This window comes from Chiloscyllium plagiosum, unplaced genomic scaffold (genome assembly GCF_037043375.1).
Source record: "Chiloscyllium plagiosum isolate Xiang-an unplaced genomic scaffold, Cpla_swu_hap1 HiC_scaffold_13, whole genome shotgun sequence".
Lineage (NCBI taxonomy): Eukaryota > Metazoa > Chordata > Chondrichthyes > Orectolobiformes > Hemiscylliidae > Chiloscyllium > Chiloscyllium plagiosum.
The window spans coordinates 20,337,931-20,355,765 of record NW_028270151.1 but is presented as its reverse complement, the minus strand read 5'-3'; the positions used below and the strand labels follow the sequence as shown (position 1 = coordinate 20,355,765).

General features: G+C 42.5%; 1 protein-coding gene across 1 annotated transcript; it reads right to left on the bottom strand.

Annotated features, from left to right (window-relative positions):
* Positions 1-3,091: 3,091 nt before the first annotated feature.
* Positions 3,092-17,586, bottom strand: LOC122556155 (extracellular calcium-sensing receptor-like). Its single transcript, XM_043702662.2, is given in 7 exon segments — positions 3,092-4,059; positions 4,166-4,289; positions 5,719-5,946; positions 6,066-6,899; positions 8,051-8,342; positions 8,687-8,849; positions 17,574-17,586. Coding segments are annotated over 7 exon segments (2,622 nt in total).
* Between the last annotated feature and the right edge of the window lie 249 nt (positions 17,587-17,835).

The window sequence follows — 17,835 nt, the reverse complement described above, 5'->3', positions numbered from 1 at the left end:
CAAAATGGTGAAACCAAACAGGACTACTTGCATTCCAAACAACATAAGCAATAAGTGATAGACAGAACTAAGCGCTCCAACGATCAAAGGATCCAATCCAAACTCTGCATTCCTGCCATAACATGAATGGCACTGGACAATTAAACTAACTCACTGGAGGAGGAGACTCCACAACTATCCCATCCCCAATGATGCAAGAGACCAGCACATCAGTGCAAAAGATAAGGATGAAGCTTTTGCAGCAATGTTCAGCCAGACGTCCTGATGGATGATACATCTCGGCCTTCTCCAGTGGTGCTCAGCATTACAAATGCATGTCTTCAGCCAATTTGATTCCCTCCACATGATATCAAGAAACACATTTGGAGACATTGGATACTGCAAAGGCTACAGACCTTGACAACATTCCGGAAATAGTACTGAAGATGTGTGCTCAGAACTTGCCGCTCCCTGAACCAAACTTTCCAGCACAGTTACAACATTGGTATCTACCTGACAATGTGGAAGGTTGCCTGAGTAAGTTCTGTACATAAAACACAGGACAAATCCAACCCGGTCAATTATGACCCATCAATCTGCTCTCAATCATCAGTGAAGTGATCAAAGGTGTAATCAACAGGGATATCAAGCAGCACTTGCTCAGCAATAACCTGTTTAGTGATGCCCAGTTTGGATTCTGTGAGGACCACTCAGCCCCTGACTTCATTACAGCTTTGGCTCATACATGGATGAAAGAGATGAATTCCAGAGGTGATGTGAGAGTGACTCCTTGACATCAAGGCTGACAAGCATGGCATCAAAGTTCCCTAGCAGAACTGGAATCAATCGGTATCAGGGGGCAAACTCTCCGATGCTTGGAGTCATACCTGATACATAGGAAGATGGTGTGATTGTTGGAGGTCAATCATCTCAGCTCCAAGACATCTCTGCAGGACTTCCACAGGGTAGTGTCCAAGGCCCAAGCATCTCCAGCTGCTTCATGAACGACCTTCCCTCCAACATATGGTCTAAAGTGTGGATGTTCACTAATGATTACACAGTGGTCAGCACCATTCGTGACTCCCCAGATACTGAAGCAGTCCTCGTTCAAATGCAACAAGATCTGGACAATGTCCAGGTTTGGTCTGTTAAGTGCTGAAAATGTGTTGCTGGAAAAGCGCAGTAGGTCAGGCAGCATCCAAGGAACAGGAGAATCGATGTTTCGGGCATAAGCCCTTCTTCAGGAATTCTCCTGTTCCTTGGATGCTGCCTGACCTGCTGCGCTTTTCCAGCAACACATTTTCAGCTCTGATCTCCAGCATCAGCAGTCCTCACTTTCTCCTTGGTCTGTTAAGTGACAAGTAAGGTTTGCACCACACAAATGCCAGGCTACAACCATCACTAATAAGACACAATCTAATCACAGCCCCTTGATATTCAATGGTATTACGATCACTGACTCCTCTACCATCAACCTCCTGGGGGTTATCATTAATCAGAAACTCAACTGGACTGAACACATAAACTCTGGCTACAAGAGCAGGTCCGAAGCTGGGAATACTGTAGTGAGTAAGTCATCTCCTGACTCCTCAGAATCTGTCCAACATCTACAAAGCACAAGCCAGGAGTGTCATGGAAAAGTCCCCACTTGCCTGGTTGAGTCCAGCCCCAACAACACTCAAGAAGCTTGACACCATCCTGGACAAACCAGACCACTTGTTTGGCACTACATCCACAAGTATCCATTCCCTCCACCATTGACACTCAGTAGCAGCAATGCTTATGGATCATAAGAAACAGGAGTACACCTTTGTAGCAAAATTACTCTCCCACAGCCCAGTCTGTAAGGGAACATTCCTCCATCCTTGGATCGGCAATAATCCAGGGACTGATAAAATCTCCTCCTCGATCACTCACCTCCCCCAAGATAACAAATATGCCTTTCATCCAGGACTGTTGGCTTCTCCAACCCAGAGAACTTAGTTCAAAGTTTGAGAAATATGACTTCCAAAACTTCATTTGCTTCATGAAAGTTTCTATTCCTAATGGAGATATTTAATAATCTTATGTTTAATAATGGTTTCTGGAATTTGGCCCACAATGAACACCCTTCTGGCACCTTTATTTAGGAAGAATTGAATTCAGATCAATGGACTAATGTGCACAAATAATGGATAAATGTGTTGAAACCCCAAATTGTAATCTCTATTAGTTGCAATCAAGGTAGAAAACTATGCGTGCAGAATATCCGAGTTCTGAACAAAAAAAAATCAGGAATGACTTGGTAAATTAGGTGATTGAATTGAGTAACTTAATGTTGTGAATTGCCGCACCACAGTGAGAAGACGTGCAATACATTTTAGCGAAACCATTTAAGACCTGCTGGTTAGCGACTACACATGATAGAGATGTCATGAAGAAAGAAAAAAACTAATTATTGGTGTGCTTTCACTGAAGATGAATGTAAAACTAATTCTGAAATAGGCCGATGATCTACTTTACGATATTGTTGCCAAACCAGTGCACTCGAACATTCCAAACCCTCTGGATCAATGGTGCCTGAAGAGCACAGCAGTTCAGGCAGCATCCGAGGAGCTTCAGCTGCAGATGCTGGAAACCAGATTCTGGATCAATGGTGCTGGAAGAGCACAGCAGTTCAGGCAGCATCCGAGGTTTACCATTCCAAACCCTCCCCTATTCCCATGACTACCATCACACCACTTCCCTCCACAGACCCCGCCCCCCCCCCCCCCCCCACCAATGTTGAGTGAGTATATTTTTATCAACGTATTTTGTGACATCGATTTGAGGAATTGACTTTGCAAATTTGAATGCACCAAGTTTCAGCACTGTTTCCTTTTGTTTGATAAAGCAAGATTTAAATCAAAACTTCATTCAATTAATAAATCCCAAGAACGGGAAGTAAATAAAAGTGAATGTGATCCATTTTTAATGAAAATCGTCGGAGATGCACAAAATAGTCCAAGTTATCAACCCAACGTTAAAATTGCTCTTCCTGTTGGTTATTGTTACTTTCTTTAAATCTGTAAAATAGGTGCTGTTAAAATATTCAGTTTCACAGCTCTCCACATAGAATTCCTATTCACCATCTTTATGTGGAAATAATTATTACTAAAATATCAATGCCGCACTGACGAACGTTTTCAAAACTTTAATTTGATGTCACTGAGCCCATCATGTTCCTCTTTGTATTGTTTTCTTTCTTCAACAGAATAATATAACATTTTGGAGTAAAAATGCAAATAAGCAGACTAAAGCTGGAGGCCAAAATAGCAAATATTTCAACCGCCACAGCATATTTCCCTGGCGAACTTATGTACGCCGGAATGAACGTTATCCAAACTGTGCAAAATATAAACATACTAAACGTTATGTGTTTAGCTTCATTGAAGTTATCTGGAAGTTGTCGAGCTAGAAAAGCTACGACAAAACACACGCAGGATAGAAATCCAATATAACCGAGTACACTGTAGAAGGCTAATGAAGATCCTACATTGCATTCAAACACGATTATCTCATTAGAGTGACTAGTGTTTTTCAGAGGATAAGGTGGAAATGCAATTAACCAGGCAGTACATATTACACATTGTACCAGCGTAAGGATATAAACCATGAGCCGCTGTTGTCTTGGTCCAAACCACTTCATCATATTATTGCTGGGAAATGTTGCTTTGAATGCCATCACCACGACAATTGTTTTACTCAATACACAAGATATAGAAAGAACAAAACTAATACCAAACGCTACGTTGCAGAGCATACAAAACCAAACTAAGGGTTCACCAATGAATGTAATTGAAGATAGAAAACAAAGCATCAGAGCAAAAAGAAGAAGGAAGCTTAACTCAGAATTATTAGCTTTAACAATTGGAGTGTGCCGATTGATGTAGAATATTGCGAATATACCAACAGTGGTGCAGACTCCTAACAGCGCCAAGGTCATCAGAACGATTCCCATTATCTCGAAAAAGGAAAGAAACTCGATTTCCTTTGGAATGCATTGATCCCGTCTTTCATTAGATTTGAATTCCAGTGGACATTTTATACAATGAATGGAATCTAAAAAGTAACACAAGCCTTCATGATGATAGCAGGAATCTTAACGCGTATGAAATGTAGGCATGAAGTTTAAGCAGCAATGCCTTTGGCTATGGTATTTGCTTACCAGTCGTGTTACTAATTTCACCGTGTGCACATTTTATGCAATCAAAACAGCAAATAGGTTGTCCTTTTCTTTGTGCTTTTCTTGTACCTTTTTGGCAGCTTTCAGAGCAAACAGCCTTCAGAACCTAATTACGAAGATGAATACAATGGTTGAGAAATACTAGTAACTCCATATGGCAAATCTACAACATTCAGTTGGAGTTACAGTGTAATGGCTATTTCTGTTACATTATTGGGACTGTCCTTTTTGAACTAATGTTACGCATTTTCACCTGGTTATATCACAGTTGAAAGCCACTGTAAAGTGCATTTGCTGTTGCAGAACCAGGACATTTTTAATGAATCCAAATTTTCGTAAAAACATTCATAATGTGATCTTCGAGTTGACTCATTTATTACTGAAAAAGGAAATAGAGAATGAACTAAACAAAATCAAACGTACTTTACAGTAATACCGGATCAAGGCTGAAATGAAAACCAGATTCAGAATGAAAGAATTATGTATGTGAATGGTCCTTGCGAGACCAGCATTTATTGTTCATTCCATATTGACTTTGAGCTTCTTTCCCAAACAATTGCAATCTATTTCCTATTGGTTGACCTATCATGTCATAACAGAGGAACTGAGAGGTATTTCCAAGTGAAGAGGGTGACTGTTTTATGGTTGCTGCTACTGAGTATCTGTGAGAGAGGAAGTGAATGTTTGTGGATGTGGTGCCAATCAAGTGTCTAGTTTCTTCAGAGTTATTGGATGTGCACGTACCCCGGCAAGTGAGAGCATTCTTTCACAGATCTGACCAGTGCCCTGCAGGTGCTGGTTATGTTTGGAGAGAGCAGAGGTGAGTTACTTGTTGCAGGTTTCCTAGCTCTTACAGCCACAGTACCTATATAATTAGACCAGGTCAATTTCTCATAAAACATATCCCCTGAGATGTTGATAGTGTGGGGATTCGGTGATGCTGATGCTATTGAATAACAAGAGGACATGATTAGATCCTCTCTCGTCAGAGACAGTCATTGTTTGGCACTTGTGTGGCACAAATGTGTTTGCAACCAAGCTGGATATGAACCATAATGTCCTTGATAACAAACTAATTGATCCATTGCCCTCCAAACCTTTTTTTTCCTATTAACCACATGTGAGTACTTGTAGATTTTTACGGCTTTGTTCATACATTCATTCGTTCAATACTTGTCACTTAATATTTTGTTATAGTTTTGACTTTATTGTTTAACTGCAATGCCTTACTTTTTGTAATTTCTAACTACATCAGTTGTGTGTAAAAGCATCCTGCTGCTGAAACGGATGGAAATAAAATATCTCACTGGTCTTTCTTTCTGGGCTGATTCAACCAAGCCACTTGCAATATGGCGAATAGAAATTTTCAATTTAAAAATGATTGATAATTTGCAGTTTCATTCAATATCAAGAAATAAAGAGTAGCACATTGTATTTAACACAACAACCACCAGTTCACTTTTTTTTCAGAGTAAGGAAATTGAAATAAAAAATCGGGCAGTTTTTGAAAAAGGATGGTTCTGCACAAATCTTACCGACTTCTGACCGCCTCTCCAAACAATTGCCTCTTCTATTATGGAAAGTTCTTCTCCAGAACGAGCTGCTCCATCATAGTGCCCAACATTTACAATGTCAATGTCACCGAGGGCATTTGGTTGCCAGTTTACAATGTCATATGTTGCGACAGGGTCTCCATTTTCATCAAAATAAACTTTCTCTCCGATCTTGCTTGTGAAATTTACCGTTCTCATGTAATACATTAACTTTAAAAAAAGTCAAAATCGGAAAAGGTTTACATTAATTGCAAATATCCAACCATGAATTCGATCACATTGGGTACATATGTAAATACAGTCATTAAACTATGCTAAATGTTCCTCACCTGCCAAGCCTGAAAACTTGAAACACTTGCACAACTCCCATTAGAGAAAGGTCCTTCCCCAGTTTTACATGACGCCATATTGTGGAGTGCATGAGCTATAGCATAAGTTGCTTTGTACACGTTGTAAGTGATTCTGTATTGTAACACATCAGTAAACTCATTTTGGACATTCTGTAAATTTTCTCTTCCTGTGCATTCCTTAAGCTCTGGTCCAGCTTTTCGTGAATCTGTTTTATTTCTATCACTGAGAGTGCAGCCAAAACAACTTTCCCAAAACTTTTTCACCAAGAGGTTCCCTGGATACAGGGATGGATGGACTTTCATTAGGAACTCCCTCAACCCTGGTATGCTGACTTTGCGAATTGCAATTCCAATTGTACCAGTAGCAATTGTTTTACTTTCCTCTGGAGGAAGAAGCAATGTGGAAACCCATGATTCGCTCCCAATCCATTGTACACCGCTGACATTTTGTCTAATCGTTTCTTTTAGTAGAGTACGCATGCTTGGTTCACCCGCAAATGCAACGACAACTTTTGTAGAAGAGGTTTTTATGGTGTCAATTGTTTTCAGTAACTTCTCTCGAGCGTATGTTATATGAAATGACTCGGAAAAGGCTATGCAAACTCCTAACTGTTGGGCTGCCTCTTCAAATGCTTGCATTCCAAAGTTTCCATAGTCATCGTCACTCTTAATTGTCCCGATCCAGGTCCATCCGAAATGTTTCACCAGCTGAGCTAATGCTCTCGCCTGATAGTAATCACTCGGTATTGTTCGAAAAAATGATGGATATTCCTTTCTATTGCTTAGGCACGCACAGGTAGAAAAGTAGCTAACCTGTCAGAAATAAAGCAAAAACATTTGTGTTTCCATTAAAGTGTGTGATTGTTCATGATATCACACATAGATATTGGTTGAGAAGAGCAAATATACCAACTCGCATCATGCTGACAACAATGGCCCATCTTAAGAGCATAGTAAACTATTTATTTAATAATTCCTAAATGTCCCATTCAAATATTTTCTCTCAGCGTTCATTACAACCACTGTTCTTTCATGATTCACCTTGTCCTGACTGCATATCCTGTTCTCACAATTTAACACGAAGAACATCATCCAACAGTCTTTCTACAGGTTTCTTGTGAGTGATGCAAACTTTGTGCAACATTGCATTGATGGTCCACAGTCGCCTTCACCTTTTCTCCCTTCCCTTTGAAGGGAAAGAAGAGAAAAGCTAAGCAACGTACAGGGTGTGTGACTAATGCTACTTGACCTCCCTTACACCATTGCCTAAACTTGGAATACCTCTTCATCCAACACATCAGATCTTTAGCACCATGTGCAACAAGAGTCTGTTTTTAATTCAGGGCTGCGAACTTGAACTTTGAAGAATTTCATCTGGTTTCTGGAACCAACATTAAGATCACTGTCTCTCAGCTATGAGTTACACATGCCCCAGTGAGCTGATTCTGAAATATTTTACTTTTATTATTTAACTTATTTCAGTGGTTACATAATGTTTGTGAGCTGTAGTTTAGCATTCTGTTGACCGTGTTTATTGCTGAGCTGATGACGGAGGATGATTTTGTCAGATCTGCTCGTATCTCGTGAAAGAATAAAAATGAACAAAATTTGCCAATTTATTTGTAATCATTTTTGAAAGGTTCGTTTATCATATTTTACTTTTTATTGCCAGATTTGTGAAATAAGACTCCCCAAGCAATATCTTCGAAGAAAAATAATAATAACCTGATGATAAAGCTATAACTATGCCGAACCAAAACGCTATCATTAAAATTGTTCTGGTCAGTTTGACTAACCTGAATGAAATTCTAATGCGAATGTAAATAAAGACTCTGTTTTGGATCATCAAAAATGTTATGAATCTTGGAAAGATGGATTAAATGGCGCATATAACATCACATCATATACAGTTGACATAAATTTGTTCACTTTGTATGACTGAGTTATTAAACACCATCTCTTACCATAGGGATTCTGAAGGCACCAATGGAAGGTGCTATTGCTAAAGACTGCGTGGATCCAGAATCAGCAACAATCGCAGAAACAACGGAAGAGTTTTCACAGTTATCAGGCGGTGTGCTTGCCTCAGGACTGTTTAGAAACTCCAAAGCTGCTTTTAATGATAACTGGGGCAAATCACAAGAATCATATATGCGGTATCCCAGAGTGACACCGGGAAGCAAAGCTGTGTCATTGTTTATTTCTTCTATTGCAAAAATCATTGCCAGTGCAAAACGGAAAGGACGGAACCAAAAGCTACAGAAAGCGGAGAAACAAGGTTAAGACAAAACACAGAAAGCAATGATCCAATTATATCAGCACAACGTAGCTATTATTAGCATTATTAATTGGTACCACTGTTGTCTCTAAGCTGGAAGTTGACGGGTCTATATTGTAACACAGAGCCTTGAGCACAAAATCTTATTAACTTTGAGCAAGTTTCTGACTATGTGCCCAATTTCAAATGAAACATTAAGGGGATCGCCGACCTTCTTAGATTCGAAGGACCTATTTCGAAGAAAAGCAAGAGAGCTCTCACAATGCCTTAACTGATAATTAACCCTCATTCCAAAATGAAGCATCTCATAGTACCCACCAACCTGAGGCATTTTGCTGGCTCCGGGCGATTGCTAAATGAGAGGTCCGGGTACTCAACGTGGTAATGCAAAGAAAAAATTCCTCCCAACGTGACATTTCCATCCTTCGACAAGCCCAGTAAATCAAACCTACCCCAAGGTTTGCAGCCCAGATCATTACTGGACCCTGCCAGGGCAACAATAGAAATTATGACGAAAAGAAGCCAATAACGCATCTTTGACAGGGAAAGTAGCCGTCCTTGGCTGGCAGTCTGATGACTGTGTTTTATAAGCTGTGTTTTCATTATTTATGTTAATGTGTGCCCAATTGATTTCAATCCCTGTTCAACATCGACATATTATTTATCTAGTCCCTTAAGAAAACATATCAGCACACAACCTAATTACCTCAGGTACGTTGGACGGCAAGGTGGCACAGTGGTTAGCAATGCTGCCTCACAGCGCCAGAGACCCAGGTTCAATTCCCGCCTCAGGTGACTGACTGTGTGGAGTTTCCACACTCCTCCTGTGCTCCGGTTTCCTCCCACAGTCCAAAAATGTGCAGGTTAGGTGAATTGGCCAAGCTAAATTGTCTGTAGTGTTAGGCGAAGGGGTAAATGTAGGAGAATGGGTGTGGGTGGGTTGCGCTTTGGTGGGTCAGTGTGGACTTGTTGGACCGAAGGGCCTGTTTCCACACTGTAAGTAATCTAATCCAAGAATCTCCCACCCACAGCTTCTAACCTCATAGTTCCACCTCCTACCCAAGATCCATAAGCCTGACTATCTCAGCCTGCCCCTGCCCCTGTATCTCCATGTACTTTGATACTGTCCTATTCCCCCGGCCCAGGAACTCCCCACATATATTCAGGACACCGCCCATGCTCTCCACTTCCTTCAAGACTTTTGTTTCCTTGTCCCACAATATCTCATCTTCACCATGCAGTTCCTAAACACCTCCATCTGCCATGACCAGGACCTCCAAGCCCTCCATTTCTTCCTCTCCTGACATCCCCACGAGTACCCTTTCACTGACACTCTAATTTGTTTGGCTGAACAGGTCCTCACCCTCAATGATTTCTCCTTTGAATCCTCCCACTTCCTCCAGATGAAAGGGGTAGCCATGGGCATCTGCACGAACCCTAGCTATGCCTGTTTTTTTGTCGGCCACATGGAACAGTCGATCTTCCATAGTTACACAGTCACCATGCCCCACCTTTTCCTTGCTACATTGATGACTGTATCGGTGCCAACTCATCTCCCATGAGGAGGTTGAACAGTTCATCATCTTCACCTACACATTCCACCCTGATCTTAAATTCATCTGGACCATCTCAGACACCTCCCTCCCCTTCCTGGACTTCTCCATTTCCATCAATGGTGACCGACTCAACACTGACATCTTCTACAAACCCATGAACTCCCACAGCTACCTAGATTACATCTCCTCCCAACCTGCCTCCTGTAAAAATGCTGTCCCTTATTTCTAATTCCTCCACCTCTACCGCATCTGCTCCCAGGATTACCGGTTCCACCGCAGAACACACCAAATGGCCTCCTTCTTTAAAGACCACAATTTCTGCTCCCACGTCGTTGAAGATGCCCTCCAGTGCATCTCATCCACTTCTCGCACCTCTGCTTTGAACACCACTCCTTCAATCACAACAAGGATAGAACTCCCCGGTCCTCACCTTCCACTCTACCAACCTCTGTATACATCACATCATCCTCCTCCATTTCTGCTACCTAAAAACGGACCCCAACCTCAGAGATATATTTCTCTCCCCACCCAATCCGCTTTCCATAAAGACCATTCCGTCCATAACTACCTCGTCACGTCCATGCCCCCCAACAACCCACCCTCCCCTCCCAACACCTTCCCCTGCCACTGCAGGAATCGCAAAACCTGCGCCCACACTTCCCCGCTCACTTCTGTCCAAGGCCCCAAAGGAGCCTTTCACATCCATCAAAGTTTCACCTGCACTTCCGAGCATGTCATTTACTGTATCTGTTGTTCCTGATGCAGTTTCCTCTGGATTAAGAAGACAGGATGCCTACTCAAAGACCGCTTCCGAGAACATCTCTGGGACACCCGCACCAACCAACCCTACTGCCCTGTGGTTGAACACTTCAACTCCCCCTCCCACTCTGCCAAGGACATGCAGGTCCTGGGCTTCCTCCATTGCCACTCCCTAACCAGCTGATGCCTGGAGGAAGAATGCTTCATCTTCCACCACGGGACCCTCCAACCCTATGGCATCAATGTGGATTTCACTAGTTTCATTATTTCCCCTCCCCCTATCTGATCCAAGTTCCAACCTTCCAGCTCAGCACCATCCTCATGATCCAGCCTACCTGTCTATCTTCCTTCCCATCTATCTGCTCCACCTTCATCTCCGACCAGTCACCATTACCCCCACCTCCATCCAGCTATTGCACTCTCAGCTACCTTCCTCCCGGCCCCACCCCCCTCCCATTTATCTCTCCACCCCTGAGGCTCCCAGCCTCATTCCTGATGAAGGGCTTTTGCCCAAAACAATGATTTCCTGCTCCTTGGATGCTGCCTGACCTGCTGTGATTTTCCAGCACCACACTCTTGACATCACCACTTTAGTCAACAATGAGAATCATGAAGGAAATAATTTCAAATACAATTACAGCAAGAAATTGCTGAAAACATGTGGAAAACCAGGCAACATCTGCACAGAGAAGCACCGTTAATCTTTCACATCGATGGATCATTAGAACTTCTGAATTTTCATCTTCTAGTCAAAAACTTAGAGTGGATATTCAGGACTAGTATATGTGGAGTTATCAGAAGTCCAGGACCCAAATTTCTAGCAACGAGAATATTATCACCATCTAACTTTCAGTGTCCCCATCTTGACTATGACATTGCTAAATGTGGTCAGATCATTGCTCATTGTGCATCGCACAAAGTTTGCCACTGAATGCGCCAAAGGTCACAATTTCTGAGTTTATAAAGTGCCCAAAGTTGTAAATGATTCAGAAGGTCAGAAGAACTCAAACAAGTGTATGACAAGTTCAGCAAGCTGTTTCATGTGCAAATATGTAGTGGCTTTGTGAATACTATGTTACACTAATGGGATGCAATTTCAGCCCAAAAACACCACATGGACACAACACAGGGACACTACCAATACACCACAACAGCCATTGGAAAGTGTTTTTTGCTGCTCGCTAAAAGCTTCATCATGTGACCATTTGAAGGGCTGTAAGCAAAGGAAATAAATTTGTGACTTGTATTTTTCTTGAATTGATCATCCATACTTCCCATAATGCTGACAGCCCCCATCAGTCAGAAATAATTGGCCAACCAGTCAACACTTGTGTGTATTTCAGTGCATTTGCTGTCCTTGGCCTTCTAAGGCTGTAGAGTACGTGAGATGTGGTTGAAGGAGCAATGGCGCTACTATGCATCTTGTAAATTGTGTTCTCTGTCGCTAATCTGCATTAGGAGTGAACGGAGTGCATTTTGAAAGTGGTGGGTGGAGTGGCAATCAAGTGGAGTCTTGATCTCTGATGAGGGCTAGGTGGTTAAAGTGATGGAGGAGGAATCATTTGCAATGTCCCTATATATAATCAAATCCTGCTGTCTGCTGTTCTCATCATTGCTCCTTTTAATCAGTTTCTATTGTTAAGGAACTGACCAGACAGCCTCAAAATATAGTAAGAAAATAGCCTTGACCCTAATGTTTTCTTATAGGCAAATGGAAGGTACTGTATTCCAGATACTATTCGATTGGTTAAACTACTCAAAACACAATTTATTCAAGCATGACAGTCAAATACAACAACAGAAAGAGGAACTTGGAATAGCTTAATTCTGTTGGAAAACTTAATAGAATGATAAAATACTTTGCTACTACAGATTAGCTTTTCTAATATGGTTACATCACATGAGCACACCCTTGTTAAAAAGGCAAATTCAGAAACAGATTGTCTCATGTGCTTTTCTCCAAACAAGGAGGAAAGAACATCAAAAGATAAATCGGAGAGTAAGACTACCAACCAGGAGAGATTCACTGCCTTCCAATTCCGCTGACACCCAAGAAACAACTGCTGAAAGTCAAGGAAAAATACAGGATCTGTGAGAACTTCAGCACACCCACTCATGCTACTTCTATTGTTCCAATTGTTAAAAAAACGGGGACGGCCATGTTGTTCATGTACTCAGAGACTGCTCACCAGCTGTGAACCAATACCTCTCTAAATGAATCCAGGACAAAACAGATCTCGTAAATCCACAGTATCATCACACCATAAAAGTGAGCAATGTTTAGCTGTTACCCAACATATTATTGTGTCAAAAACAACCAGGGGTGAAGTCTTCATTGGCTCCAACCCACTGTAATTAACTATAACTCGAGTTCTGGCTTGTCAACTGGTAATTAATCTGCCAGAGAACATCGCCAAATTGTTCCAGCTCTATTCTTATCAATTGAGTTCAAGCAAGCTGTTTAATGTTTGGGAGAAGATTTGTAGCTCGGGTGTTTGTTGCTGTGGTTCTATTCGCCGAGCTGGGAATTTGTGTTGCAGACATTTCGTCCCACGTCTAGGTGACATCCTCAGTGCTTGGGAGCCTCCTTTGAAGCGCTTCTGTGATGTTTCTCCGGCATTTATAGTGATTTGTATCTGCCGCTTCCGGTTGTCAGTTCCAGCTGTCCTCTGCAGTGGTCGGTATATTGGGTCCAGGTCGATGTGCTTATTGATTGAATCTGTGGATAAGTGCCATGCCTCTAGGAATTCCCTGGCTGTTCTCTGTTTGGCTTGTCCTATAATAGTAGTGTTGTCCCAGTCGAACTCATGTTGCTTGTCATCTGCATGTGTGGCTACTAAGGATAGCTGGTCATGTCATTTCGTGGCTAGTAGGTGTTCATGGATGCGGATCTTTAGCTGTCTTCCTGTTTGTCCTATGTAGTGTTTTGTGCAGTCCTTGCATGGGATTTTGTACACTTCATTGGTTTTGCTCATGCTGGATATCGGGTCCTTTTTCCTGGTGAGTTGTTATCTGAGAGTGGCTGTTGGTTTGTGTGCTGTTATGAATCCTAGTGGTCACAGTAGTCTGGCTGTCAGTTCAGAAATGTTTTTGATATATGGTAGTGTGGCTAGTCCTTTGGGTTGTGGCATGTCCTCATTCCGTTGTCTTTCCCTTAGGTATCTGTTGATGAAGTTGCAGGGGTATCCGTTTTTGGCGAATACATTGTATAGGTGTTCTTCTTTCTCTTTTTGCAGTTCTGGTGTACTGCAGTGCGTTGTGGCCCTTTTGAACAGTGTCTTGATGCAACTTCTTTGGTGTGTGTTGGGGTGGTTGCTTTCGTAGTTTAGGACTTGGTCTGTGTGTGTGGCTTTCCTGTATACCTTTGTGGTGAATTCTCCGTTCAGTGTTCTCTGTACCATCACGTCTAGGAATGGGAGTTGGTTGTCCTTTTCTTCCTCTCTAGTGAATCGGATTCCTGTGAGTGTGGGGTGTTGATGATCCGGTATGTGTTCACTATTTCTGTGTTTTTAATGATTACAAAGGTATCACTGTAGCAGACAGCTGGAACTGACAACTGGAAGCGGCAGACACAAATCACTATAAATGCCGGAGGAAACATCACAGAAGCGCTTCAAAGGAGGCTCCCAAGCACTGAGAATGTCACCTAGACAGGGGACGAAACGTCTGCAACACAAATTCCCAGCTCGGCGAACAGAACCACAACAACAAACACCCGAGCTACAAATCTTCTCCCAAACTTTGAACACCTATGGGCGAGAGACGCTGAGACAAGCCAGGAAATGGGAATCCTGTGCCAACCGCCTAAGCGCCACAAACGAACAACTCCGGTTCCTGCACGAATGCTGAAAGAATCGAATCCTTCCACCATGTGTCAGATACAGACCACCAGTCAACAACCCACAAGCCAGGGACACAGCCAGACAGAATGGATTCAGGATGATCCAGGTAATGATTACAGACGCACTCAACAGACTACATAAATACAGACAAGAAATTGCGTGCCAAAAATTGTTAATTTCAAAAACCACCAATTAGGAATGGACCTGGACCATAGAACAGGCCGTCACCATAGGACAGAACAGGACCACACACCGCAAAAAAAACGGTACTAAAAGAAAAAATGGCCAAACTAACACACAACAGAGAGGACACCACAACACACTCCTGGGTTAGAAACCTCTCTCACAGACAGCTCACAGACAGGGAAAGAACAATACTGGCCAAGGGAATCAACTACAACCACAGGGACACCAAGACAGCAGACTTCCTAGCAGCACTAGAATGCACACTCAGAAACAATGGACTGACAGAAGAGACACAACAAACAGTGAGACAAAGTATTGTACCCCTGATAACAAGGAAAAGATAAACACATAATCTCAACCCCAAGGAGAGGGAAGCACTAAAAGCACTAAGAAACGATAAGAACATAATCATACTACCAGCAGGCAAAGGCAGAATGACGGTCATCCTGGACAAAGCAGAGTACATCCAAAAAGCGCAACAAAAACTTGCAGATACCAACACCTACCAAAAGAGGGAGTTTGACCCCACCCCACAGGTCACCAATAGGATAAACAACACACTGAGGAACCTACAAAAAAACGGACAGATAACCAGGATTGACCTACAGAGAATGAAACCTGAAAGCAACAACACCCCCAGATTCTATGGACTACCTAAAGTGCACAAACCAGACATCCCACTCAGACCCATATTATCACTACCAGGGACACCATCACACAAACTGGCGAAAGAACTACAGCAGAAACTGAAACACCTGATCAGCGGATCAAGACACTCTATGCAATCAACACAGGAATTCTTGGACATCATCAGAAATATACACATAGACAAGGAAGAAACCATGGTCTCATTCGATGAAATGGCACTGTTCACCTCTATCGACAAAACCCTAGCCAGAGAAACAATAGCCAACCTGCTGGACATACAGAACAGACAACAAGACGGGGAACCTATCAACAAAGACTGCATAGTCAAACTACTGAACCTGTGCCTCACAACACACTTCACATTCAACAACCAAATATATGAACAAATCAATGGAACACCTATGGGCTCACCCATCTCTGGACTCATAGCAGAAGCGGTAATGCAAAGGTTAGAACAAACAGTCTTACAACAAATTCAATCCGAACTCTGGGTCAGATATGTAGATGATACCTTTGTAATCATTAAAAACACAGAAATAGAGAACACACACTGGATCATCAACACCACACTCACAGGAATCCGATTCACTAGAGAGGAAGAAAAGGACAACCAACTCCCATTTCTAGACGTGATGGTACAGAGAACACCGAATGGAGAATTCACCACAAAGGTATACAGGAAAGCCACACACACAGACCAAATCCTAAACTATGAAAGCAACCACCCCAACACACACCAAAGAAGTTGCATCAAGACACTGTTCAAAAGAGCCACAACACACTGCAGTACACCAGAACTGCAAAAAGAGGAAGAAGAACACCTAAACAATGTATTCGCCAATAACGGATACCCCTGCAACTTCATCAACAGATGCCTAAGGGAAAGACAACGGAATGAGGACATGCCACACCCCAAAGGACTAGCCACACTACCATACATCAAAAACATTTCTGAACTGACAGCCAGACTACTGTGACCACTAGGACTCATAACAGCACACAAACCAACAGCCACTCTCAGACAACAACTCACCAGGACGATACCCAGCATGAGCAAAACCAATGTAGTGTACAAAATCCCATGCAAGGACTGCACAAAACACTACATAGGACAAACAGGAAGACAGCTAACGATCCGCATCCATGAACACCAACTAGCCACGAAACGACACGACCAGCTATCCTTAGTAGCCACACATGCAGATGACAAGCAACATGAGTTTGACTTGGACAACACTACTATTATAGGACAAGCCAAACAGAGAACAGCCAGGGAATTCCTAGAGGCATGGCACTTATCCACAGATTCAATCAATAAGCACATCGACCTGGACCCAATATACCGGCCACTGCAGCAGACAGCTGAAACTGACAACCGGAAGCGGCAGATACAAATCACTATAAATGCCGGTGGAAACATCACAGAAGCGCTTCAAAGGAGGCTCCCAAGCACTGAGGATGTCACCTAGACAGGGGACGAAACGTCTGCAACACAAATTCCCAGCTCGACGAACAGAACCACAGCAGCAAGCTGTTCTGTCCTGGGTAGTGTCAAAACGTTTATGTGTTCCTGGAGCTGCAATCATCCAGACAAGTGAAGAATATGACATGACACTCCCGATTGGTGACTTGCAGATAGTGGATAGCTGTTGCACAGAGGTGAGTTAATTTGTACAAAATTACAAGCCTCTGATCTACCCATGTGGTCACTTTACTGACCTGTCAGCCTCTCCTTGGTGTCTGGTCAATGGTATGCCTCTGGTGATTAACTGTGGAGGATATATTCAGCTTTGGCAAAGTCATTGCCTGTCAAAGAGAACTAATTGGATTATTTCTTGATGGAGACAGCAGTTATCTTGGACAAGTAACCATTGTTACCTGCTACTTATCAGCTGAAATCCTGTTGTTGTGCAAGTTTTGTTTTTTCAACTTGAGGTGTCTCAGTGTCTGACAAGTTGTTAATGGTGCTCTGCATAGTGCAATCATCAGAGAACAGTACCACTTCTGATCTTCTGATGAATGAATGGTCAACGATAAAGTTGATGAAGATGATTAGACCTGGAAACTACCTTATGTGATTGCTGCCTTGATCATCGTATTAAAATTATTGATAGCCAACACTACAATCATCTATTTTTCAGAAGAGTTCAATCCTGGAGATTTTTCTTCCCCATTCACATTGATTGTACTTTGTTAGGGGCTTCTGGATGCCACCTACCCTGTTTCTCCATTTTCTATCATTAATCCAGCTAGCCTGCACATCCTTGAGCACTCTGGACAATTTACCATGGCCAACCCACTAAATCTACACATCATGGGATTGTGGGAGGAAACTAAAGCACCCAAAGGAAGTGCACACAGACATGGGGAGAAAGTGCAAACTCCGCAAATTCAGTTGTCCGAGGGTCGAATTGTAGAGTTCTGGGCATTGTGAGGCAGCTGTGCTAAACACTGAGCCACCGCACTGCCTTCATATCAAG